This window comes from Anarhichas minor, unplaced genomic scaffold, assembly GCF_050575085.1.
Source record: "Anarhichas minor isolate MPS153535 unplaced genomic scaffold, ASM5057508v1 ptg000034l, whole genome shotgun sequence".
Lineage (NCBI taxonomy): Eukaryota > Metazoa > Chordata > Actinopteri > Perciformes > Anarhichadidae > Anarhichas > Anarhichas minor.
Window position 1 is genome coordinate 681,300 of NW_027466480.1, and position 27,307 is coordinate 708,606.

General features: G+C 45.3%; 1 protein-coding gene across 3 annotated transcripts; it reads left to right on the forward strand.

Annotated features, from left to right (window-relative positions):
- The first annotated feature begins 1,995 nt into the window (after positions 1–1,995).
- LOC142965586 (homeodomain-interacting protein kinase 3-like) lies at positions 1,996–25,489 on the forward strand. 3 transcript variants are annotated; one of them, XM_076106589.1, is made up of 18 exons: positions 1,996–2,346; positions 6,699–7,714; positions 7,906–8,097; positions 8,263–8,444; positions 14,360–14,483; positions 16,402–16,521; positions 17,001–17,087; positions 17,921–18,105; positions 18,224–18,380; positions 18,800–18,923; positions 19,096–19,187; positions 19,350–19,501; positions 19,929–20,069; positions 20,153–20,494; positions 20,703–20,870; positions 20,955–21,241; positions 23,079–23,230; positions 23,986–25,489. In XM_076106589.1, the coding sequence occupies exons 1-18, from the start codon at positions 2,322–2,324 to the stop codon at positions 24,532–24,534; spliced, it is 4,095 nt and encodes a 1,364-aa protein (XP_075962704.1). In that variant the 5' UTR covers positions 1,996–2,321; the 3' UTR covers positions 24,535–25,489. The 3 variants fall into 3 exon arrangements, with proteins under 3 accessions (XP_075962704.1, XP_075962706.1, XP_075962705.1); XM_076106591.1 differs by having other exon boundaries at positions 20,955–21,229; XM_076106590.1 differs by having other exon boundaries at positions 19,353–19,501.
- The last annotated feature ends 1,818 nt before the right edge of the window (positions 25,490–27,307 follow it).

A 27,307-nucleotide genomic window follows, 5' to 3' on the forward strand; every position in this document is an offset into this window, starting at 1 on the left:
TCCGGTTCCCAGACAACCCTCTTACCCAGTGAGCCATGGTCGCCCCCTAACAATATAACAGTTGTATCATTAATTACTTGATTCCAGTACATTCTGGTATTTTTCTAGCAGAATATACGATACTTGCATGAATAGCAGTCCTTTAACAAGCAAAAAGTGATTAGTTACTTTCTCTCCACAAAATTTTCAAATTACTCTCGAGTTGACAGACCATTGACTGTAAAGTGTTTGAGCATGTGTTCAACAAGGAGCATATTACAATTTCAACAATATAAGTGCGACAACACGAGGAGACGGGATGAATAAAACAGAATGGCAGTGACTCCTGGGTGCTAGACCTTTATTTTGAAAGAGCTAGAGTATCACATTTGAATATGGTATGTTGTACTCTGGACACGTATAGTCCTGAATTACAAAGTTGCACATGCAACCCAACATCCCTAAGAGTAAGGAGCCGGTGGTGGACTTTGGGAGGCAAAGGTCTGAACCCAGTGGGTGTGGAACTGGAGTCTGTGGTGGAGGTGTCAGAGAGGAGGATGCTAAGTATTGTGGACAATGACTCTCATTTTCTGCACACCACACTGGAGTCACTTCAGAGCTCCTTTAGTTGTAGACCACCGACGTGCACCACAGAACTGTATAACTCCTCCCCCTTCTGCAGGAAGGACAGCTGAAACATCGGACACAAAGCTCCATATTGTGTCAAATTATATGATTTAGTCACATTACAATTCAATACACATTTGTATTACTTTTCAATATCATTGCCAATATTACGTTTCTATCAGGCACTGGTGTTAGTAATACTTTAGTGTTACTCTCGTTTTTATGCTTATGTGTCTGTCATATACTTTTTCTATTTTAGTTTACTTATTTTACAATATAGGCTACTGTATATCTTAGTCTTTTTGCTATTCTATTTTGCACTGGTGTCAATATTTTTTAATCACTTCAAATGTATTACTCTATTGTTTACATATGTTTATATACCTACTCTATGTTTTTAATTATTCTGTGATCAATCTCTGGCACAAGAATTTCCTTCGGGATAAATTAACACTCTGTCTTATCTTTTCTTATGATATTTGTTTGGGTCTGTGATGTCAAATAATAAGGCAAATCATTTTTGGCCTTACTTTACAAAAATAGTTGGTACATTTGAATTTGAATAATCTTTGTGAAACCCAAATAAAATGCAAAGATAACCCATTCAAAGCATTTGATGGAATAAATTATTTAATTATGGGCAATAGTATTGTAGGCCACATGAGAATAGGAAGTTCTACTCGACTGATCATTGGCTGAAGGATTTCCCTGCATTTCACTCAGTCTGTAGGCAGTTACGTGGCAAGATCCAGACACCAACTGCAGTTCTGAGGGCCAGTGTCTGGTTCAAGGGACAACGGAAGGACTATTTCTTCGAAGTATGGTAAACTAAACAGACTACACATGTCCCTTTAAGGCCACCATAGCAGACCCACAAACAACCAGTTCCCTTGCGCTGGTGTAATAAGCTGCGACCTGGCACCAGTTTTTCTTTGTGCCAGTTTCTTTGCATGAATGTAATACACAACTTTATTTGGAAAAAAAATGCACCATGCCAGCATAAACTACAAAATAAAGTTCTCAGAACTAGACCCTCTAAGTGCAGACACAACATTAGGTGAAAATGCAGAAACGTTTTTGATTGATATTGTAGACTATTTCCTGCAGATTCCCAAATGAATTTGCAATAATCTAATTAATGAAGCCAACTCACCTGCAGTGAGCCTGAGACCCAGGGCAGTCGGAATGTAGGCAGATTTTGAGGAAATTAATCATTCAATTCAGCTCATTGTATGATTCAAAACGTCAATTGTAACGTATCTAAATGTATCTAATGGAGAAAACCAACATGGGAGTCAAGTTGTCAGTCACAGTATGACATGTACAGTCTCTCTCTCTCTCTCTCTCTCTCTCTCCTCCCCAACATTCCACACATGCGGAGAAGCAACAAGCTACCGAACAAGCAGCAACAGCTAGCGGCTATCTCCGTCGGCGGACGCGGCGCATTAACATGCAAAAGTTTAGAAACACGGGTTCCTGCTGCTGAATAGAGACTATAGCGACGCAGGGCGAATCCTGAGACGGCTGTCGAAACCATGGGTCATAGCTGGCGGTTGTAACAGCTAGTTATTTGCGTTATTTGAAGCTTCAAATGTGTGAAAAGTCGCTCGGTCTCACCTCGTCGTTGAACAAGATGGCAGCAGCGGCATCGTCGTTGCAGGATTTGACTGTGGTGCGGGTCCTCGTCGCTATTCTGTTCCTTGACGCTCTGGCTGATGCGATTTATAGGTCTTACTGAAGGTATGTGACTTTATCTGACTACACCGGTTGTTAAATCAGTTTTCAGTGTTACGGTTGTGTTAGTCTAGTTTCTCTTTTTGACGTCGGAACTACTTCGCCCATAGCTAGCGTGTTTGCTAACTGTAAGCTAGCCAATTTACAGACAAGTGTTAGCAGCGAAAGCTAATTAGTTTGAGCTAACGACGAATAGTAGTTATTCGGGGATCTATTAAGAGCATGCACTTGTTTGTTTTGATATTGAATAACTTAACCTCCCACATACTACGTAGCTTATCTTAAAAAAATGTAAGGAAATTAACAGAATGTATTTAGGTGACGTTAAAAAAACGCAACACTTGCCTTACAGTAAGTATAAATTGTCGTGTGTTTTTTAAAGCTTGATTTGAGTTAGTTAATGCATATTCCACGTCGTGTAACAGCCATTATTTAGCTGCCTGTCACTAACAACAAGTTTCAACAGGTGTCTAGGCTGGTGTTGCCCTTCCCCCAAACACACACGCCACCCCTTCCCATATGTCAACTGTCTCTTAGATTGATAAGTAACAAATTACGTTTACAGCTGGCCCTCTTTTACAACTGAAACACACACACACCTCTGTCATGGCTCTCCATTTCAGGCTTGCATCTCGTTGCCCTGTGGGATATCAGGCTACCTAGGTTGGCAGTGAGCGGGCTGCTGTGTCCATGCCAGCAGCCTATCCCTCAATGACTGATGGTCATGGCACCTTGTCAAGCATACACAGGGTGAAACATTTGTACCGAGCCAGTCAGATAGTAGTGATTCTGTTGCTTTATTGCCCGTGATCTCCAATGGCAACGTCATTGCAGTCTGTATGCGCAGTTTTGTTGGTTGCAGGACTTTTGATTACAACCTCCAATTTACAGGTAAACTCATACATGTATTGACCAGATAGTGCAGTAGTAGTCATCTTCGTTTTGCACTTTTGAGTAGGCTTCTGGTGACATTGTTCTAACTGGAGTGAAGTGTGTGTGTTTGCTCAAGAGTTCTTCCTTGTTTGAAAGCAAAGTTGGGTCACAACAGTGGTTGTCAATCTCTGTCAGCAGCGTATCAGGTAAAACTCACCAGCCCTTGCAAGGCATGAGAAATGAAGTGTGCTGCATTGTCGTGTTGACGCTGAGGCACACCCCTCAGCCTGTCTGAGCCTGCGTTTGACGGCCTCATTAGTTAGGAGGGCCACTGGCTCTCAGCAGGCCTTTCTTTGTAGGATGAAACACTGTGCTTAATGCCATGTCCACATTACTCCGTTTTACTCCGTATTTGCTACGTTTACACTGAGCGGCCACACTGCGCCGGAGTTTTGGAGCACCCTAAACTGAGGAATCTGAAAACTCCGCTGAAGTTGGAGGTATTTGAGAACTCCGGGGTTGCGTTTGCGTGTGGACGGTCGGATACGGATGTGCTTAGAAAAAATTACGCCCACACCCGTGTTCGCTACTGGATTGGTTCTTGGCAACCATGAAGTCCCCGTCCCTGATTCGTCACACTCACTATCACGTGACCCGTACCCGGAAGAAAACAAACTGGGCTACCAGCGATTCATTTCAACATGGATAACTAATTGCAAGCGTTGCTGCTAGCACAACAGCTACATGATGTTGCTGCTAGCACAACAGCTAGCAGCAGCTAGCAGCTGTTGTGCAGTAAAAGTCTGCATTTCTGTGGAGGAAGCAGCTGTTATTGGAGTGATTAGCAAGCGGCGTGACCGGCATCAGCCCTATGGAGCAGCTCGTTGTTTTTAGATTCTAATGAGAAGACACGCTGCACTAACGTTTTACTTCTTCCGTTTGGTAGCCTTGAGAGACCTTAGTCTGTAAGTATGTATTTATGAAGCATGAAAATATGTACGTAGATATATTCTATTCGCGTGTTTAGTATAACATTTGTGTTGTATTCAATGCTAATCGCGGTTAGCATTTCTCCATTGGCGGTAATGTTAAAATTAGCTTAGAAGCTAGCTAGGCGGACATGTTACATGCTGGCTATATCATGGATTGTTGTTTTGTATTCATGTAATGTGTATACGGACAATTTGTAAAGCCATATTTCATATTGTTTCCACAGTTTTACAAATGAGAAAGATTCACACTAAAGTCTTGAAACTCTTCTATGGATTCCATGGTCTTTATTTCACGGATCTACTGTTAGCGATCTGCTAAGCTTTCCTGCACGAAGCAAGAGCAGAATAGAGTGAGAGACGTGTGTTGACCACATTTATGGACCCATATTCTAGTAAACGTTTACGTGTAAGTGTTGATTTTAAAGTAAATTTGATGTGAGAGAGAGAGATAGACCCGCAGCGCTATAATGCTAATCGCGGTTAGCATTTCTCCATTGGCGGTAATGTTAAAATTAGCTTAGAAGCTAGCTAGGCGGACATGATGTTCAGAGCTACTAGTGAGAACAGACATCAACAACACGGAGGAAACGAGTGAGAGACTACATTGATGGACCCATAATCTAGTAAACGTTTATGTGTAAGTGTTGATGTTAAAGTAAATTTGGAGAGAGAGCGAAAGCGAGAGACCCGCAGCTGTAACTACGTCTGAAAAATAAAACTTCTAAAACTTTCCACGAACTGTGTCTGTTTGAGTTTATAGAGGGAGATTTTAGAGAAAGATCTTAAGTATCAAATACAACCTTTCATTATTAAAGACTACTTTATTACTCTGTCGTATTTTTATTTTTTTTAACTAAGCAAGCAAGCAATCCACTTCCTGTTTACACCGTCACGCGCATGCCCAGTGTACGTTAATGGTCACGTGCTGTCCGCCTTCGAAGGCTGCCGTGTGGATGCAGATCAACTCGAGAATGATGCTGAAACTCCCATGTGGACGGAGATCGTTTCTATTTGACAAATCTGCTTCCAAGTAGAAACGGAGTAGTATGGACAGGGCCTAAGACAACCCTCTTCATAAGTGCGTTTGTGCAACACGTTTGTGCGATGTAGCCATAAGACTGGAATCACCTGGAGTCTGTGGAGTCTATCGGGCACAATCTGTCTCTCTTTGGAAATAGTCAGGAAGTGTGGCTGACAGGCTCCCCATTATCCTGGTGTCATGACTTGCTGCAAGGAGAGGAGTGTTCCCTTAGAGAAACTTGAAGAGAACTTTACAGATATCGTCTGAAAATACTGTTTGCGTTCATGAAAGTTTGATACACATGTGATACACCATGTATATGACATACTCATTCATTTAGCTGATAAAACTAAATGAAAGAAAGGTGTTTCAATAGGCTCAAACTTACATGACTGGCAGTATGTTAGCTGTTGATAAAACGCATGTGGTTGAGATTTCTGTTCTCTACATTTCGTTCGTAGTACCTGTGTTTTTTCCCCCCCTCTTTTGTGTCTAACTACCAGAGGGTGAGAAACACTACTAGTGCCTAAAGGGCTAAAGAAAGGATACATCTCTGTCATTTGTCCATTGCAGATAATGATTAGACTGTTTATAAGACATGAACCATATTCATGTATGCATGCGGGTTGTTTCGATTGTAAATGCGGATGTCAGATATGGGTCACATTCAAAAGTAGATGTAAAGATATGGTTACGGGCAAAAAAAAATCTGATTTGCTATATAAACCATGTATAAATGACATCGCCATTGATCTTCAGCGGGGACAGGCCAGAGATGCAACGTGCTTCCCCCATCTCCCATTACAGTAGTCCTGTTCCTCTTTTAAGTACGGATGGTATGATGGCTTAGATGCTTTGGCAGCTTTTTTTAACATTATATAAAACCGCAGTCTTGTTCAGAAGGATGTCGATAAGGAAGCTGCTACTTTGCCTTTAAGCTGTTCACTTCTCTGTACCCAACATTTTAATTAATGGAGTTTTTGTGCAGCGAATCACTTACTTACAAGCTGGTGTAGGCTATGCCTATCAACATGTTAATCATGTAAATGAATCCTAATCAAGGCCTTATGCTGTGTTCACACCAAATGCAAAGCGTAATCGCGCCAGCCGCCGCAAACGACGCAACGCTAATGCGTTACATTGGCCTCAATCTCGTATTTGCGCAAGTTCAAATATTTTTTTCTCGAGCGAGAAATTTGCGTGACTGTGTTGCAAAAGCCCAGCCGTGTTGAGATTCTCCAGCATAAATTCAGACTTTTTACTAATCGGCATCTTTTTTTAGCCGTTTATTGCAATTTAATAGCAGCAAAATGGCTTGTTTTGGGTTGATACAGCTGTGGTAGTTATGTCACCCACGAGTAACGCTTCGCGTTTGGTGTGAACACAGCATTAAAGCCTACTTGGTTCAACTTTGCTTTACTCTTGAGTAAAAGATCCATGTGGCCTGTGGTTTATTTCTCTCTGTTCTTTAGGTATGGCCTCACAAGTCTTGGTCTACCCAACACACCTGCACTCAGCTCAAACAAGTGCCTTAGGAATTAGCAGCAGTGGTACCAGCAGACACAAAGACGAAGCTCGCCACAGTCATAACACCAGCAGAGCCTTTCAGCACCGACCCACGCCCAAGAGCTATGTGATCGGCGTCAACTACGGTATCGCCTACCCCAACAACGTGATCCCATCCTCAGCCGGTGCTGATCCAGGAAGTCGCCCCGGGGGACTACAGCTTGGCGAGAGGGAGGAGTGTGCATCGCAGGCCGTCGGATTACAGAGAGAGGAGAGCTGGGAGAGACGAGGAGAAGGTCCGGCTAGGATCCAGAGCGGAGGCCCAAAGGAAGTGAGGCTTCGCAGAGACAGTGGTAGAACTCTGTCAGGAGGAAGCTTGGACTGCGGGCTACTGAGGAGGGCCTGCAACCGAGCAGAGGAGGAGGGCAGAAACGGAAGAGCGCAAGCGAGAGGGGGATACGTCAGCCTAGAGACAGGTGCCCCCCAGAGATGTGAACAGAAGGCAGGCGAAGGTGGAGAGAATCCGCAGGAGAACAGCTGCGCAGGAACCATGCAGATAGTGGAGGAGGTATCTGCTCTACCTTCACTTCCTCCCCCTGTGGCCATGTTGCAAACCAGCACCGGTAACAATGCAGACACTGTCAGAGTAGTGGGTGGAGGGACACTGTCTACTCAACACGGCAGGGCTGAGGCAGTGACCGGCATGGGAATTAGCGCGGAAGGGACCGAAATCAGGCCTAACGGCAGCATGGAGGCAGCGGCAGGAGCTACGGTGACCAGAACCGGATCGGGAGACGGTGACTACCAGCTAGTTCAGCACGAGGTTCTGTGCTCCCTGAAGAACAGCTACGAGGTCTTGGAGTTCCTGGGCCGTGGCACCTTTGGTCAGGTGGTGAAGTGCTGGAAGAGGGGAACGGGGGAAGTGGTGGCGGTCAAGATACTGAAGAACCACCCATCCTATGCACGTCAGGGACAGATTGAGGTGAGCTGAAATGTGTCATCCTCAGTGTTTGAGAAGCAATGCTTCTAGTGCCATTATTGATCACAGCAGAGACTGTGTTTAATCCATCAACGTGCTAATAATGCTGTTTTCTTTTGTGATTTGCATTTTTGCCTTGATGGTCTGAACTGAACCTGTGCTATTTCCTCTCTTGTTCTTGACTTCCCCCCCAGGTGGATATCCTGGCCCGGTTGAGCAGCGAAAATGCAGACGAGCACAATGTGGTGCGCGCCCTGGAGTGCTTTCAGCACCGCAGCCACACCTGCTTGGTGTTTGAGATGCTGGAGCAAAACCTCTACGACTTCCTGAAACAGAACAAGTTCAGTCCGCTGCCGCTCAAAATCATCCGGCCCGTTCTGCAGCAGGTAAAAGTCAAAAGTGTGTCGCACAAGTCCACAGACGTAGCGCATACATGTAAATACAGCAGCCATGGATGCAAACACAGGTGCTCACACAAGACGATGTTTTGTTGGGTTCGAGAGTGCCAAACTCAGTCATAATACGCCTTTTGTTCATGTAACTGTTTGCAGGTGGCAACAGCCTTAAAGAAGCTCAAGTGTCTGGGTTTGATCCATGCTGACCTGAAGCCAGAGAACATCATGCTGGTGGACCCCTCCAGGCAGCCCTACAGAGTCAAGGTCATCGACTTCGGCTCAGCCAGCCACGTCTCCAAGGCCGTCTGCTCCACTTACCTGCAGTCCAGATACTACAGGTGAGGACTTTGAAAGCACTTCAAGGTGCTCTTGTTTCAAAGCTGTTTTTAAAACCCACACATTTATTTTTTTTTATTTTTTTTTGGGCTGAGATCGAGTCATTTCATTAGACTGGCTCTTGTCAGAATAGAAAGTACTACAGATGCAGTGATATTTTTCACGACCCAGATGCAATATTTATGAGGAATTGCGTAGTTGAGTTATCCATCCCATTTTGGTGCGAGAGAAACCAAAAAAAGGGCACAAAAAATACAAAGTTGCACACCGCAAGGAACTGAGTGAAATATTACAAAATGTTCAGGTTTTAGTTTCACGGGGTAGAATATGTTTTAGGAAGATCAGATATGTCGCGCAGTGAAATGTCATGAGATCCCAACACTGTTAGCTGACTTAGTTCCAAGGTAATGGTTGTTTACGTGTGTGTGTCTCTGTGTGTTTCCCACAGGGCTTAGTAAAGTCGTGCCCCAGCTTTATGTGTTTATGTGTCTCTCTTCATATGTAATGGGAAGTGCTCCCCCCCCCACCCCCTTTTTCTGCATCCGTCATCACGTTTTTGTCCTTTTCGGCTGCTGTCTTTCCGTTTGCCCTGCTGCCTCACTCCGTCCCGCACATACTCATTGTTGGACCCGTGCCTGCGTTCATACATTGCATGTGCGTTCAGCGCGTCACGCTCTGATTCTGCCACTCTTGCATAACCGAGATGTTTACACGAGGAACGGCGTCGTGAAATGTTTGGCACGTCTGGTAGGCAAGGAAACAGGATTGTGAACTTTCGAGACACATTGTTGCGCAAAACAACTTTGTTTAGTTATTAAGCCGTAAACTCACAGTATGCCACACCAAAAAAAAAAGCGAGAGGGAGAGATTGTACAGAGTGGAACATTTGTTCAACGTCAACCTGTTGTCGCGTTTGAAATCGACTGTAAATTGTTGACGACTCGTTGTTGACTCGACCGCTTGTGGAAGTTGGTGGCAGGTTAAATGACCTTCACGCTTGTTTCCAAGGCAAAGTGCTTCCTTGTTGTTCACCACTCAGTGAGACTGGTAATTTCATTCACCTCCGCTCTCGCCAGCAAGTTTCGGCAAGCAGGCCCGGTCGAGTTGGTTAAGCTGTTGCAAACAAACGTGCAATTCATGACGAATACTTTTGAGATACTGTTGTATTTCTGCAGCTAAAGCACTGTACAGAGCATCATGACACTCCTCCAGGCCTGATTTTATAGCCCTGTAAAGAGGACGAATGTAGAGAGAACGTTGTCTCAGTTATTTCAACGGTATGCATGTGCCTAAATCGGGACACAAAAAAGTAGTGAATTCTTTTAGACCAAATGTAAAAACAAGCACCTCAGAGTACCAAGATGCCAGCGTCAACCCTGGGTGCAACTTCTCCTTTTCTGCAAAAGAGATCCACATTCTAGCCCCCCCCTCTTACAGAGACGAGTGGAGCTATAGTCGTTATGTAACCTTTAGGCTCTGCAGTTGACCCGGTTAAGTGTGAGTACGGCCGTGCGTGCCTGCGCGTGTGCCTGCGCGTGCTTCGTCTTTGAGCAGCATCGGCGAGGCTGAGCCCACATAGCAGTTAAAATAGGCTGGCACTGATTTTAGGGAGGTCGCTCAGGACACAGAAGGTCCGGGAAGAATGTGGTATGTGAAAACCCACATTTAGATCCAGGAAAAAAGGCATTCAGACATTCCTGTGTGTGGGTGTGGGAGTGGGTGTCTGGGTGTGCTCTTATGTGTGCACGTGTCTGTGCAACAGCTGCCAAGGCTGGATACTTAATGCACGTTAAACAATATACCCTATCATGCTCCACGATAACTAAACTCGGATAGGATTTTTTTTAAAGTCAAAAAAATCGGTGTGGTAGATCTGGCCGTATTTTTCTGTGGCCACCAACAGTTCCACTCTATTATTTTTATTACTTTTTGCTTTGCAAGGCATCCATTTGTGGCCAAATAATAGAGGGCCATTGGGTTGAAAGTTTATTCAAAGAGTAAAGACACAGTAACTGTTTGTTTTATAATGGGAGACCAGTCTTCTCTCTAATTTTACTTTCCATCGTGTGTATGTGTCGGTTTAGCCATGACGACAGCTGGCGGTCTACGCTTTGGTAGTTTACGTTGTGCATCGTGCGTCGGTTGATTAGGTAAACGTCTGTATTCACAGGGAGATGTCGCCACACTGTTTTGCACCACACTACTGTTTTTTTCCCCCCTCCCGTTATCTCTATATGATTCTGTAATTTGGCTCCCAGAGTCCAGAGTGTGTGTCATTTTGTTTGTACATGGGGTTATCAGGCGAGTGGTTTGCAGGACACAGTGTCTCCTCGTCTCCAGCGCTCATGTTGCATAATGGCTGCACTGTATTGTTACCACGGTGAAGCTGTAAAGAAATGCTGGCCTCACCGCAGAGGGAAGGATGAGGTTTTTTTTTTTACAGTGCTGGGGTTTTCCCTGGATTTTCCAGAGCCATAGGTAGTAGCGTTGCCAGCAGTGTGGATTTAAAGCAAAAAGTCTATGCAACAAAAACAACCCTCCAGGGCGGGAAATATTGAGGTTGTCTGAACACTCGCATTAAAGGCACAATTAATATGTTTGTGTCCATGACTCCCACACAAACTGCAACTGAGTTGTTTTAATGGGTTTTAATGCTCTCGAAGGTTTGTTTGCCAGCATGAGCCGCATATAAATGATCACATGAGAGACGCTCATTGCTTTCTGTAATAGTCTTTATTCACCTACAGCGAACCGGAGCGGCCTTGCTTAGTCATCGGCTTAATGCTTTGTAACGGATACACGCTTGAACTTGGTTTTGATTTTTTTTTTACAAGCAGAACTCTGTAGATGGAAGTCTGTGGCAGAAGCCGCCCCTGCGCTCGTCATGCTCTGATGTGTCGTTGCCATGGCAGCATGACGCAGCAGGGCCCGGTGAGGTGACTGTGCTCTCCTGCGGGGGCCGGTGACGTAAAAAACAAAACACAAAACAGGCTCCCACAATGAAAACGGAGCACCGGGTGCGTGAATAATTCAGCTGAGCAGATCGGGTGGAAGGAAAGACTGCTATCATCTCGGCATGCTCGCTGATTTGGGCAGCTTGTGTCAGGCTCCCTTCAATCTAGGTGAGATTTACTCCAGCACCTAGTCGCATTGGAAGGTTGAATCCTGAGTAGGCCCTGACATGAATGCTTTTTAGAGAGGAGTTCTTCTGAATGTCAGTTTCACTTCACAGTTAAAAAAAAACAAAAATAACAAGGCCAGAAGAAGAGTGGCTTTGACACAATGTTTCTTTTTTACTGGTTTGGGGAAGTAAAACAGCAAAAAAGACACATAGCAGTGTTTATGGATCACTGTTGTGCGTCCCAGTTTGTTGTGATGGTCAATAGTGAAGCCATGTATGACGGTGGACCCCACACATGCTGTTCATACGCAGTGCTTTATGAATAATACATGATCACTCACTGTTAGTGGTGTATTCATGTTGCGCAATTCCCTCCATACCTGCAGGATCTTTATTTTTTCTCTCTCTTCTCATCAACAATTTAATTCCAGCATAACATGCCATTTGTGCATGATGTTCTAGTAGTGTCTCTCCGGTGATCGTTGCTTTCAGTTTGTGCTGCTCTTGTTTGCGTAACTCGACCTGCCGCCCCACGCCTGTGTTTGTTGTTCTCCTAACTGCTGCCCTCCAGTGTGAACAGTTAGTTGTAGAACCTGGTCTGGCTGCCAAACTCCTGTGTGTGTTAACTGTGTTTTTATTTTTTTGCGATGGGCTGCTACAGCTCTGCAAAACACCCCCTTTTTAGTATATATGCAAAGTCCAAATACTTAATTTTTCATAGCTGCAAAAAGAACAAAAGGTTTTCGACAGAATATTGCGGCGGGGCAAGTTGTTGAAAGTGACTGGTCACGTCTTAGTGTGAAACGTCTTGTTCCTATCTCTGCTTTCATCACCTCAAGCGTTTAAGCAACACCAGTTACACAGTTAAAACCAGAACCTCCCCGTCTGTTTCCTCTTCTTCACAGTCAATGCTTTTTGTAATCTTAAGCAGTTGACTAGTTTGGCCTCGGATTGTCTTTAGTTTGCGCAGCCTGAGTGCATTGTAGGTGTGTTTGTCAACCTATGCTATTATTATTTTGTCTTTGCTCTTTAAAAAATAATGTGAATTAGTATTATCATTTTCTTTGTATATTATTTAGCTTTTATAGTGTGTTTGAACTGCCCTTAGTCCTTGCTTAAGTCTCCTCTTTGTGTCCAAACAAAGTTTTCTATTGTGGTCCTGACGTCTTTGTCTCTGGGCAAATCCACCTCCGTTTATCTTACTTAATCCACCACGATCCGTTTCTCACTCCCCACTCTGCGGGAGTGCTCTGTGAACGTTGGAGACGTCGTTGCATAACTGGGCTTCTTTCTCTTGAAGGAGCAATAGGAAATGGCTATGTGTCATTTCCTCCTCCGGGCCAAGGAGGGCAGAAAGCACGGGCTGTGCTTTGCAAACATGATGGGCCTGACGTCTGCATACACAGAAACGCTCACACACACAGAACATTGAGCGATGGCCCCGTTTATCACCGTGTAATGCTGTTACATTATAGTCTTGTGTCCGGCTGTTGCTTGGCAACAGTCTTCCCCCCCCTCTCCCCGTGGTCGTCACAGCAGTGGTTACTATTTGCAGCACTGTTGCTCGGTGGCTGTCCAGGCCTAATGGCCCATTGTTTTCACACGCCACCTCACACCACTGCTGCAAGATTACTCGTCCCATTTGAATTGCGTGAGTGGCAAAGTTCGCTTGTTGGGAGGGATTCAGCTCTTTGTTGCAGCGCGGCTTATTATGGGTGTAATGAACAATTTGTCACACCCCGAATAACCTGTTGTTGGTGAAAACTGTAATTTCTCACACAGACCGTCGTGTGCTTTGCTTTGTGCTGATTTGAACTGAACTTTGTTTCCTTTTAGATTAAATATAATTTAAGAGGTGGAATGTGGTCAAAATGTAAAACCTACCGGAAGATGATGCGATTAGTGGAAATTTAATTTGTGGCATCTATTCAGAGTTAAAAAAAAATAAGGCAAAGGTGTGCCGTTCCAAACTGAATGCATGTGGCCCCATCTGCCTTCTCTGACTGTAGAAAGCACCTTGTATGATCGTGACACTCTTTTAACTCTAAGGATGGGGTTTAAAGAATAGTGTTTCAGGTCAACACTACAGATCGTTTAGTCTGTTACATGAATGCCACCTAAAACAGCTCTTTTTGTCAGCATGGTGCTTAAAATGTACATTAAAATGTTTAGTTTTTGTTGAGACTGTGCTTTGTTATCATGGCCAGCACTGATTATCTCTCATATCATTCTGGCATGGTGGTTTCTCCTAATATATGTGGCCACTACCAATGCCAAAACATCCATGTTTCATGGCCTCTTTAAGTTCTCTATGCAGGAAACACTGTGTGGAATCATGGTAATTATTGTAGATCCAGATTTATAGAGCTGACTGTTCACTCTCTTTCCCGAGCCCCACCAACAGAAACGGCCCTGCTGCTCTAGTGAATGCATAGACATGTCCTCGGGCTGCGACACAGTGACTATTTTTTGATTGTACGTGGTGACCAATAGGTTTGGTGACTGAACTTGGTACTTTTAGGGTACCGACCAAATTATGTTGGCACTACCAAGTACAGCTTCATGTTAAATCAATTGGGTGTATGGTGTGTAAATTGTTCTAAGTAATTTACAAAATAATCTGAATAAATAATGAAATATTCTGAATAAATAACAAAATATTCTGAATAAATAACACAATTGAAATTGAGTAGTTTGGATTTTATGTCAGGTACCAGTATCAGTTCAAATATAAGCGGAACCCAACACTACACCAACTCCCCAAAATAACCTATTGTGCCTCTTTCCTCCCTGCAGGGCTCCAGAGATTATTTTGGGCCTTCCATTTTGCGAGGCCATAGACATGTGGTCACTGGGCTGTGTGATAGCCGAGCTCTTCTTGGGCTGGCCCCTCTACCCTGGAGCGCTGGAGTACGACCAGGTAACATTCTTCACACGCAAGAACTATCCCACACGCACACACACACCAAGGAGGCAAGTAGAGATCAAGATATATCCCTCACACTACTGCCGAGGAAGAACGAGTAAGGAGAACAAAATATTATTTTTCAGAGTTTACAGACTACATGTTTAATGTGTATAATTCGTCTGTCTCTGCTTTGCCACTAGCCAAAACGCAACAGTAAGTTCATTATGTAGTTAAACCTGTATTTGTTGTTGCTCCATGATCTCTCGCTCTCTCGCTCGCTCTCTCTCTGTATGAGTGAAGTCCAACAAATCCAGCATGAAATCCACCTAATGCTAATCTGAGCCGAGCGAATCAGGAAATTGTTCTTGGCAATGTGCGTCGATCTTCCCACAAGGTCGCGAGGTCTAAGCAACACAACTGGGACTTTAAACCGGCAGAGCAGAGGGAGCATGGGAAAAGGCCAGGACAGGATTACCCCGTGTTTTGAGTACAGGCAGCTCTGTGAAGACGAGCATTAAGCGAAGAGTTTACACACACCCTGGTCGTGTCTTTGAATGACGTTTTATGGACCTCTACAGAGTTCTCCAAAGCTAATGTATTTGAGCTTCTTTGCCAAACCAAACTAAATTTTAATTGGCTGTACTTCAAGAGTACATGCCAGCACCAAATGCTCTTGCTCATTAATATTCTTTGATAAACTGACGGCTTGTTTGGTCTGTTTTCTGAGGTTTGTTTTGGTGTCAGTTGTGCCTCCAGCAGCAGCAGCAGCAGCAGCGAGCAGTTTGGATAGTGGTTTATGGAGCTTCGCTGAGCACCGACGGCTCTGCTGAACCACTGGGCCCTGCCAGAACACACACACTCGCGTGTATTGAGCCCCCCAAAAGTATGCTGTGCTATGCCAAGGCTCACTGCAGTTCCACTCTACACAGCAAAATGTATTTATAAGCATAAGCCTGATGGTAGACATGCGCACGCACAAGTAACGCAGCACACGCACACTGTGGTCAGTGTTCAGTGCACCATCAGCAGGTTCCGGCCAGTCACTGTTTGTTCTGGGCCGTGTGCACGTGCACTCGTGCACGCACGCATACAGGCTATAATACTAGAGTATCTTTTTTTTTTTTTATTGTTAGAAAAGGGACAATTTACTTTAATCAACAGTCAAGCAAGTTGAACTCACCCTTAATTAGGCAGGGGGAGTGAAAAATATACTTATGGTGTATTGAAGAAAATGCATTAGTAATAATGTGCAGTGTTAAAAATACAAGACTATCTGTAGATAACAAAAAGCATGATCAACAAGCACAAGACAAAAAAACAACACAAAATCCTTTTCCAATGAATGCCGTTGAGAGTTCAACTACATTCTTGCATTTTTCCCGAATGTTTCCTCTGGTTTGACGCAGGCTCCGGTCACAAGATTCACATCAGGGGACAGAGGAATTTTAATCTGTCACTTAAAGTCCCAAATAAGGAAATTGAAGACAATGCTTTGAGTGTACGTGTGTAGGTTAAGCATGAATTTCGCCTCAAGTGCCGTGTCATTGGCTCCATTCAGTAAGGACTGCGTAGTAATGCAGGGTTTGATAAACTGAATCCACAGTGCGTGATTTCTTTTAAATATAACTGCTAGATTTTGCTCACAAATGTCAATAATCTCTGACTTTGTTTTGGCGTGTGTCACTTGTTTGCTGCATCAGCCTTGGACCCGTCTCCATCTATGTCAGTTTGGCAGTGCAGTGAAATTTAAAGTGCAGGGATGGCGTATTGGATAACAAGCAACTCAAAGACCAGCTAGTAGACAAAACTCATGATGGAGAGTATAAAGAATGCACGATGGAGATGCTGTCTTTTCCACTCTCTCACTTATCATTTTCCACCCTCCTTTTTTCTCTGCCTCTTCCTGTGTGTTTCTGTTCTCTCTGCTCAGATCCGGTACATCTCCCAGACTCAGGGCGTGCCGGCGGAGCAGCTGCTCAACAAGGGGACCAAGACCTCTCGCTTCTTCTCCAAAGAGTCCAACTCTCCCTATGCCTCCTGGAGACTAAAAGTAAATATGTACATGCGCACGTTAATATACGCAAAACACACATCGACTGATTCCTGTGGCGGTGGGGACACAAGACGCACACAGATTGACTGGTGAAGGTGAGATTTGAAATGCAAGCGAAAGTAGAAACGGATGCATGAGCTTTGCAAAACAAGACAAATACAACATGCCCTGAGGAAAGCTCCAGGAAAACTGTGTTTAAAACTAGCTGCTGAGCACATTCTAAATCAGTTTTCAATGAATGCGAACCCATCGTTTATCCGTCCTTGTGCTTCCAAGACAAAACCCAACCGCATAACACTCAGAATTACACGGAAACGCATAGTCCCTGTGTACATTTGATGTAATCCTTTGACCTTTTATTCCTTTTCATGTAAACATGACTATTCCAGTGGCAGCTTTCAACACAGAGATGTGATAAATGGATAAATTCTAGACCTGCATGTTGTTTCATCCTATTATTTTTGTTTTTCCTCCAGACAACAGAAGAGCACGAGAAAGAGACGGGACTGAAATCCAAAGAGGCCAGAAAGTACATCTTCAGCTGTGTGGATGACATCGCACACGTGAGTCAAAGGGACTTTGATCAAATTCAAACCATGCTAAACAAGTCCAGCGTAAAGAGGGGCAGGAGATGACAGAGGTGATCTAGGGGTCTAACGGTTCGCTACTATACGGAAAACAGAAAATATATATGTTTTTTTAAATTTATTTTGAAAATGATTAACATTCAAAAGTTGCTCCTTGGCCATAAATCTGACTTTAACAGTTAAGGTAGTCAAAGACTGGCATATTGGCAATAATTAACACAAATAAGACGGAAGAGAAATGTCTGTAATGTAAAGTATTTCTGATTCTGTAATGCTCCATCATAAGACCTGTCCTGGTTAGCCTATGCTCGTTTAAACAGGGCATGCACTGCTGACTGACTAAGATGCACATGTGAACTCACATTGTAGCGGGGCTCAAACACTTTAACCACATGCTTTAATTCTGTATTGTGTACCATCACGTGTGGTCACCTACACGCAGCGATACCGTTTCAGTATCGTTCCGCTAATCGACACATTCTGGTGATGCCGTCCTGAAGTAAATGTTTGAAGTTCCTTCACAGATAAACCCGACTTCAGTTTAGCTGTCTGCATATAGTTTGACACAGTTTGTGGTCCTTTGATCTAGATTAACAAGGCTAAACGGGCTAAACAAACTAGCTCGCTGCAGCGCCGCTACAGCTGACAGCAACCGGTGCGCTGCCAAAACGTTCCGGGTAAAACTCCAGAACACGTTCAAAACACGTCAAACCTAGTTGCGCTTCTGCCAGTTCAAGAGCCGTCTCTGAATTGACGGTGACGTGACCTGTCGCCCTGCATGGTTCTCATCTCTTGCTTCCATCCACCAGGTGAACGTGGTGCTGAGCCCCGATGGCAGCGACATGCACGCGGAGAAGGCCGACAGGAGGGAGTTTGTGTCCCTGCTGAAGAGCATGCTGCTGATCGACGCCGAGGACAGGACCGTTCCCGCCAGCGTCCTCAATCACCCCTTCCTCACAATGACCCACCTGCTGGACTACCCACACAGCAACCAGTAAGGCTGACGCTGACGCAAAAATGTGCTGGAGTTTGTTTGAACTCCAGTCGTTAAAAAAAAATTTATAATAATAATAATTTCCCCTCACCCCACTACAATCTCCTTTTCTCTCCAGCGTGCAGTCAGCGTTCCGCATCATGGACATGTGCCACAGTCGGCCCGCCAACGCGGTTTATGACGCTCTGAATGAGAACACCATTCACTTCTCAAGGCCCCCTGCTGCCCCCTCTGGCCTCCCTCTAGGCTACAGCAACATGCCGGTCCACACTCAGGTGAGACACTGAAGCCGTGTGTGTGCTACCAGGATACGTTCAGGTTAACCACTAGTAATTATTTATATCAGCGTGACAAAGATCTTGATTTACAGACACAACAGTCGGTTCTTTTAAATGCCATTTTGCTTCAAAAATGATTCCATTTTCTCGGGACATGGAACATAAATGTGTCCAATCTTTGGTTATGTTTCTGTGCACTGTTTTGGTACTGATGACCTAATGTTGCCCTCTTCAGGGGAGAAGGTGCTATGACATATCAACTCAGAATAGTGTTTCCGTCACGTGTGACACTGTGAAACGAGTTCCCGCTAATCTTCTTTCCATGTCTTTTCACATTTCCCCCTTTCTCCGCTCTGCTCTCTTCTCTGTCTCTGTTTCTTTCACTCTACTGTCTTCTCTACTCTTTTGTAACGCAGGCTATCAACCAGCCGGGCCCCTCAGTGTTGCATCCTGGGATAGCTCTAACAGCTGGGAATGGTCAGTTTGGGTGCACTGACTCCTTCCCACCGGCCCTCCTTCTTTGTCCTCCCGCCATGCAAGGTATGCAGACTGCAAACACATTTTTTAAATTCATTTTATTTTTCAGATGGCACATTTATAATTTTTTAACAACATCACAAGAAGGATTTTACTCAAATTGAGCCGCAGTCTTCTCGAGCTGCATGAATATGAGACGGTTTGTTTGATGCTTTTTTTTTTTTTTTTTTTCAAGGTAACCTTAACCAGCCAGCAGGGTATTCTGTTCCCATGGTAACTCAGGCTCCCATACAGCCCTTACCAGTGAGACCTGGTGTCATTGCTCAGGTGAGACGAGGACCCAAGCATGGATTGTAAATACATGTGTAGACTCTGTATCCTAGGCAACCCCTGAACCCCCCCCCCCCCCCCCCCCTAACATCAGGCCTAGTGATGGGGGAGTTGATACAGGTCACAGATGATTATATGTTTTGTATCTATTCCCTGTAGCAGGCCTGGTCCAGCCGGGGGCAGCAGCTCCTCATCCCAGCAGCCTGGCAGCAGATGACTGCCGTGGGTCCTCCTCCCTCTCACCCCCCTCCACCACCCCCGCCCTCCCTCACCAACGACGCCGCAGCCGGCCAGAGGATCAGCGACTGGGGGTGAGTCACCCGAACCTCCGTTTTGAGTCTGGGAAATTCCCCGTTTTAAGACTTCCACTCGTAATAGTTTTGTGTTGCGTTCAGTGTGTATGCATGCACCAAAGTAACTGTCGGCTTTTTGCCGTAACATGATTTCTTGAATGTAAACCAAAGATCTTGAACACAGCTAGACATAAATTATGTTCCTGTTTATCCTTAACCAGGATTCTAACAGGGTGTTTCCCATTTGCAAATGTGCATGACAACGACTTCTTACATGTCATATAAAGTTGTGGTTGTAATCATTATTTAGAATTCTTGTTGTGAATATTTTTGCTTTCATCAGAGAATAGCATCTAATCACATATTTGCTGCATTACGTTTCTCTTGCACCTGTTTTTAGTGTTTTCTTTTGAGATGTATTAACAGGAAATTGTCCCCCCCGCAGCCACTACACCTCAGTCATGCAACAGCCCCTCCTGACCAATCAAATGCCAGCCCTCTCTGCCCATCAGTCAATCAACATCGGCATAGCTCATGTTGTGTGGCCCCAGCCAGCCAATAAAAGGAACAGACACGGTCTGAACAGGTGAGGTTCTGCTCCTTAAGTGAAGTTAAACTGCTTTGCCGTTTTTCTATTGATATGTAATATATCAACTCCTCCGTTCAAAGGAACCTGTCCCACCCCAGCAACATCCATATATCAGCCAATATGGCCAACGTTGTTGGACAGGCGGTGGTGCGCAGAGAGCAGCCTCGGAGGGAGGTGCCCCCGGTGGGGACCGGGCATCCGGCAGTTCGACACCCAGACGACAAGGAAAACCACGCAGAGGAGGAAGTGAGCTGCTTAAAAGAGGCGGCGCCAAATGCCAACAGCCAGCTGGACCTGTCCAGTCGGCAACAGCGAGAGGTGGCGGTCCTGATGGTGGACACGCCGAGCCCCGCTCCCAGTGTGATAAGCATCCAACTGACCGATGAAGAGGACGAAGACCCCCAGAGGTGCCGCCTGACCGGGTGAGTTACGTCGAAATCAAACGGCTCGACATGGGTTTGAATTGAGTGGTAGTAAAAAGTTTAGGCCGCCTGTACGTTGTCAATAACCGAATGAGCCTCTGTAACCGGCAGATTATGTCATTGGAATATAATAATGAATCTAAAATGTCTGAGTTTATTCTACTATCGTGGGCCTCAAAAATGCTGATGTGATTTTTGGTCTCCGTAGGTGTAAAGAGGAGTGTGTGTGCGAGGCGTGCAGAAACACCAGCGTGTCCATGGAGAGAGTGTGTTCCCTCAGCAGCCCCGACAGCAGCCTCAGCACCAGCACCAGCTCCTTCGCCTCCAACTCACTTCAGTCCAGCCCCTCCCTCTCACCGTGCAAGAGACCCAACAGGTAGTCGTCTGTGGACGTGTTTAACTGAGGAGGAAATGCACTCCTAAGCTCCAGTCATCTTCATGTTATTCCTCTTGTGTTCAGCATGTCGGAGGACGACGGCCACGAGAGCGGCCGCGACACCGTGGAAGGCTCCCCGGCGTCCGACACGTCAACCTCCCCGCGTGGCAACAGCCCCTACCGTTACCTCGACAACGGCAACCGCAACAACCGGCCGCCCTTGGCTGCCATGGTGGCGCCGCTGCCTCCCCCTGCGGTGCAGGGCCGGAGCCCCCGCGGCGTCAGGACGATGGTGGTTCCACCGATGAGAGTGCAGCACAACAACAGTCACGGGGCGGAGGAGCGCTTTCAGAGGACAGGTCAGTGGAAATGTAATTATACATGATTCTTTGTAGTGTGTTAATTGTTTGTTTCATTACAAGCTAAGGGAAATTGATGCTCTCGTGAAAATATTATTACTAACACCCCGAAAAGTTTTTCCCTGTTAAATGTGTCCTCATCTTGCCACCTTCTCATGCGGTTTGTCACCTGCACTTTGGCAGGTCACATGGAAGCAGTAGGGGCTTACCGCCCCCTAGTGGCTCATAGAGGCTTTAACAGGTGATCACGAGAAACCAACAGAGAACTGGCCACGTAGCACCAACACCTCAAAGATGCATCCACAGCAGGCAATGCTAACATTGCCCGAGAGGCCTTTTTTAAAAAAAAAATTTCAATGGCTTCAAACTAGTACTTTTATTCAAGGAAAGTTTCCTAGGACTAAACGGCAAATGTTTAAAGAGCTGGTGTGTTCGCTCCTCACCATATACGCATGCACAGGTTATAAACGGTGTCTTTTTAGAATATGTCTGCATCATTTGGAAGTTGCCAACATCTAGTGTAAGCTTCAGTGAACCGGATAGTCGAGCAGACTTCAACCAGATACTTCAACCAGAGCACAGCAAACATGTTTTCTGAGTCTGTTTCGGAGGGAAAGGTGGATGCATACGATGTGGTGTTGAGTCCGAGCCTACGCTTTCTCTGCTGGTTCTTGCCATGCAGCAAAAAGTTGCCCTAAGGCACTGATCTGAGATCAGCTTCACCTTTTTTGTTTTTGAGTTTAGAGCTGATACGGATCAGTCCGAGGAGCAACTTTGCCATTTTTCTGAGTGCCAACAATCCCTGTGTCTTTTCCTTTTCCCCCAACTTTATGGATTTTATTGTCTAGTTTTCTGATGCTGTTTAACGGTAAGATTCCCAACTGGTTAAAAAGCAAAACACACCTTTGATGATTATTTAATAGCAGCAGAGATTACAGTCATTGTGTGGCCATTAACGGCTGTATTGTCATTCCTCTACACCACTTACTCAGACGTTCCTTCTGAAGCGGCTCATTCTTTCTCGTGTTCGTTAGCGTCGCTGCGTCGCTATAATATCAAACCTTCTGGTGCTTCTGCACTAAGGAATCATACTCCTCTTTGGCCGGCATGTTAATCCGGAGCCAGTCTCTAGAATGGGTGAAACCTGTGCAGTTGCGTTTGTTGGGTTTATCTATTATTGCATCAACCTCCAATGCATAACTCGAATGCGACCACAATGTTGTATAAACTCTCAGATTTTTACCCGTAAAGTTTAAATATTGCTAAATCCTTAAGAGACTTTCTTTGAAGTCTCCACCAGTGACGTTTAGATCTTGAGAATTGTTATTAAACCCTTTCCAGTCATGCTTTGACTGCACTTAAAATGAACAGGCTGCTTCACATCCTGACCGCTGTGTAACTTTACGCTCGATGCATGCTGGTCTTCGGATATTGTTGTCCCTGCAGATTTTCCCACTTTTGCTTCCAATGCAATTTTTGCTTGCGATAATCTTTCCACCGTGCGTTGCGCAGCCCCCTCACAAATGTTCCATTTAGCTGTAGATCGGTGCCGCTACATTGGTTGTCTTTCATCAGCACTCAGGAGAACAATTTGGTCTTTTGTGCTAAATCCTAGTTCCCCCCCCCCCCCCCCTTTCTGTGCTTGTCCCGTTTACATTTTGGTTTTCATACCCTCTATATTATATTCTCTCTCTTGCATGCACACTTGTTTGTTGTTTGAAGTCTGTGCCGTTTTTGCTCTTCACTGTCTTTGCAGTCTTGCAGGCCATTGGACTGAACCTGCCATCTATTTTATTTTTGTTTGTCAGACCTGCTTGACTCACTTCTGTCTTCTCTTTCTCTGTCCCAGTCTCAGAGTCCTGGTCCCGGTCCAAAGGGCGCTGCAGCCTCGTAGGACAACAGAGTACTCCCTCCTCCTTCCCCCTCCTCCCATCCAACCCCCTCCTGTCCCGGCAGCAGCAAGTTACCGGCCAGCAGCAGCACCCTCTGGGCTTTGGACAGGTCAGTTCAGTTCTTTTCTCTTTATAATGCACTAAGCAGGAGTTGAACACTTCAAAACCTCTTGGTGAATATTAATAGAATTGTGTGAGCTTTGCAGCAGTTTTTTTTTTCTTTTTTTTTTTTGGTCAGAGCAGCAGTACATTTGGGTGTTCTTTTATTGCAGCATACAGCAGGAACTGTAAAGGAATAGTTTAACACTTTGGGATGCCTTCTTATCCGCTTTCCTGCTGAGAGTTAAATGAGTAGACTGATACCACTCTACTAGATGTGAAGCTAGATCCAGTAGTCGGTTTAGCTTAAGTTGGCACTAAAACGGGGAGCAGGGGTGAGTGGCTGTGTCCGGAGGTTACAAAATCCGACTGCCTGCACCTCTAAAGCTCACTAACATACGCTTAAAGTGTAACTCCACAGTGTAACTACAACATCTGTTTTTACAGGAAAACTCCAGGAAGTGTCATAGTCCAGCACATAAACTCCATCAAATTGTAAACTAGCACGCCTAACAGGTGCCTGTGGGTCTTTTTTTGTTACGGTTTGACGGAGCCAGGCGAGCTGTTTCCCCTTTGTTTGCAGCCGGTTGCCGGCATATGAGAGTGGTATCAAACTTCTCAAATCCGCGTTTCTGCATAGAACCCTGTTGTTTATCAGATTGTCCCTGAGCTCTCTCTCTCTCTCTCTCTCTCTCTTTCTCTTTCTCTTTCTCTTTCTCTCTCTCTGTCTCTCTCTCTCTATCTTTCTCTCTCTCTCTCTCTCAGGTGCAGCTGTACGGTTCGAACCACAAAGAGTGGAACGGCAACTATGGGCCTCTGCGGCCGCACGCCTACATCCCCCCCACGGTCCACACGCATACCTTCACCCACCTGCCGCACAGCAGCCCCACGCACACCTCGGCCGCCCCGCACACGCACCCCCAGGGCCTGCCCACGCACGCTCTGCTGCAGTACCCCCCCGGCGGCCCGCTCGCCGCCGCCGCTCACCACCTCCACCCAATCCTGCCCTCCCGCCCGCCTCCCCCCACTCTCCTCCAGCACAGCTACGGTCTCTCCCACCCCCAGGGTGGCGCCATAGTGCACCAGGTGACCCTGGGCATCAGCGCCCACCACCCGGGCCACCCGGCTCCGCACCGGCTCCTCCCCTCCCCGACCGTCCACCCGCACCACCAGCCCGGCTACAGCCACTACCCCCACCAGTTCAAGCCTCCTTTCCCGCCCCCTCACCCTTACATGGCCTCCCCGGCCGCCTTCACCGGCTTCCCCCTGAGCCCCACCAAGCTCAGCCACCACCCGCAGTTCTCCTATATCTGAGGAGCAGGACGGGGCCGCAGCAGTACCTTCTGGTGAGGAAGGGCAACGGCAAGTGGACCGGGGCTGCGACCTGGGCAGGTAGAGCGGGCAGCAGAGCACAATACGGACACTTTTGACGAGGAAGAGGAAGACGCGGTCATAACGAGAGATGTATCAAAGTGGATCGAGAAAGAAAAAAACAAGTTAATGTTTTGTGGTGTTTTCGAGGACAAATTGATTCAGATTGCCAGAGCAACTGAAAGACTTCCGGCAAAAATCATGTACGGAGAATACGGCGATGGATTTGAAAACGGCGAAGCTGCACAAGAGAGAGGATGACTTCACGAAGTACGACGAAGAGGACGTTGTAATTGAGAATGTGTCTCTCCTGTCGCTTGAGTAGCGCTCAGAGAATATGATCTAATTAGAGGGCGGGGAAATTGTTCATTGCCGCTGTTGCTGTCTGGGCGCTCAGCCCCCCCACCCCTTTATCTTTGTTGCCTTGTAGCATTTGTGCTAGCCGGTCTGATCTGTGTGTTAAGCCATCCCAGTGCGTATTAACCAGGATGGAACGCTCCGTCTTTGTTTGAGGCAGACCTCGCTGCTGCTGTCGCCCTAGTGCCTTAAAAACGTCTCTGACGTTACTTCAGGAGCTTATAGTTTGTACATTTAAAAAATAAATAAAAAATGGGCTTGCAGCACTTAACCCTCAGACTCTGAACGCGACGGGCTCATTGGATATATAACGCTTGCGGTCATGTGTTAATATTGGAAAACGGCTTGAGTTTGCTTCCTAACTCAGAGTATAGATTTACTTTAGCTAGAGGCTGCACATTTAGGGCTTTGACTGAATGAGCTTTTTATGTACATAAAGAGTGATTTGATATTTTGATAATCGATTTCTATTCACTATAGTACTTAAATTCATAACAGTATTGTCACTGTTTACTGTAACTGCAATACAATCTAGATGGCCTCTGGGTTGCTGTGTATTTTTAAATATTTCTTGGCATTTAGGCTAGACTTGCGTCGATGCATTTTAGTTTTTCGGGAGCAGCGTAAGACGTAAACGCGATCGTGTGTGTGTGTGTGTGTGTGTGTGTGTGTGTGTGTGTGTGTGTGTTTTCACTTTTAAATGCTTATCAGTGTTTGAGATAACCTATCAACTTACAGTATCATTGCCGGGCTATTGAGCGTTAGAGGTGTTATTGCTAATTGTTTCAAATATCTGTGTGGAAACGAACCTTTTTGTCCGTGTATTGAAGTCAGTTTTGATACATTCCTTCAGGGTGGATGCATAGCCTTGTTTTTGTGTGTGTGTGCGTGTTTATGATTTCCAGTGTGTAGTAGAGCTGCGTCTTTACCCGTCACATCAGCTGGTATTTTTGTTTTCCTCAAATCGGCACCAAAGACTGTTCGTTAATCATTTCTGAAGCGTGGTCGAGACTATTTCTCCTTTCACCTCCAGCGTACTGTTGCCGTTATCGACATTGGAATATATTGTGCGGTCTCTATTTAACAAAAAACAAAAAAATTTGAGAGGTTTTGTTTTTCTGAGCTGTGTTTTTTTTGGCAAATTGTATAGATAATAAGCTGCTATGTACTGATTATCTGCCACTTCGTAGCTGTGAATTTCGAGGAGTAATCTCATTCTAGCCTGCGTTTCCTCTCTTTTGTATTGTAGTTCCAGATACAATAGAAGTGTGCGTTTTATTTTATTTTTTCTTATATAGTATATTGAATGCTATTCCTATATGCTAGTGCCTCTGTATATTGGCTGTGTTGTTTTTGAAGTGTAAACTGCTGTAATGGAAGTTTTTTTTTTTTTTTTTTTTTTTTTTTTTTTTTTTTAAATATTAATTCGTGTGTGTGTGTGTGTGTGTGTGTGTGTGTGTGTGTGTGTGTGTGTGTGTGTGTGTGTGTGTGTGTGTGTGTGTGTGTGTGTGTGTGTGTGTGTGTGTGTGTGTGTGTGTGTGTGTGTGTGTGTGTGTGTGTGTGTGTGTGTGTGTGTGTGTGTGTGTGTGTGTGTGTGTGTGTGTGTGTGTGTGTGTGTGTGTGTGTGTGTGTGTGTGTGTGTGTGTGTGTGTGTGTGTGTGTGGCATCAGTATTTCAAACGTAGGCTTTGGGTTCACCGATGGATTCTGTAACCGGTGTGTGTTCTCGCTTTCTCCCGATGACACAGCTTTTATGTCCAGTTGGTCGGACTGTATTTGCAACTCTTCGTACTGTACAACTAGTGCCTTTCTCCAAACAAGTGGCCGGCAGATGACGCCCACGTGCCGTAAAGTAGTTCCTCCAGAGGGGATCAGCTCCTATTTTTCACGTCACAAAAAAAAACCCAAAGTTGTTTGTTTGTTAGACTTGAGAATAGGTCTGGAAACAATCAGTTTTTTTTTTTTTTTTACAGAATCCTAAGAAAGTACAAGTCCGGGAATGTTATCTTGCGCTCACCACGACCTCTGTGCAGTACTGAAAAAAACAAAACACCGGGCCTGAATATACGCAAATGCAAAGCTTTATTCTCACATCGTGAACATTTTTGTGGAACTCGAGACATCCGTTTTTTTTGTTTTTGTTCGCAAATGAGTTACTTGTTGCATTTGTGCTGGCTACACAGCTGTTCTCTCTCTGCTCCTGGGATTGGGACGTTGACGGTTTCTTGTAAGCAGCTATTATACCATAGGTAGACATCGTGTGTTTTAGTTCGGGGTTTCTTTAACAAGATCCTCAAACAACTTTGACCCAACAATCGTTGATTTTATGAAATAGCAAAAACATTTCGGGATAATGAAAG

Excerpts from the sequence above, each read along its gene's own strand:
- LOC142965586 (XM_076106589.1), top strand. The coding sequence starts at position 2,322 with ATGCGATTTATAGGTCTTACTGAAG. Across the intron at positions 16,522-17,000 it reads ATGCCTCCTGGAGACTAAAA|ACAACAGAAGAGCACGAGAA; the intron begins GTAAATATGTAC and ends TTTTTCCTCCAG. Across the intron at positions 21,242-23,078 it reads GAGGACAGGTCAGTGGAAAT|TCTCAGAGTCCTGGTCCCGG; the intron begins GTAATTATACAT and ends TCTCTGTCCCAG.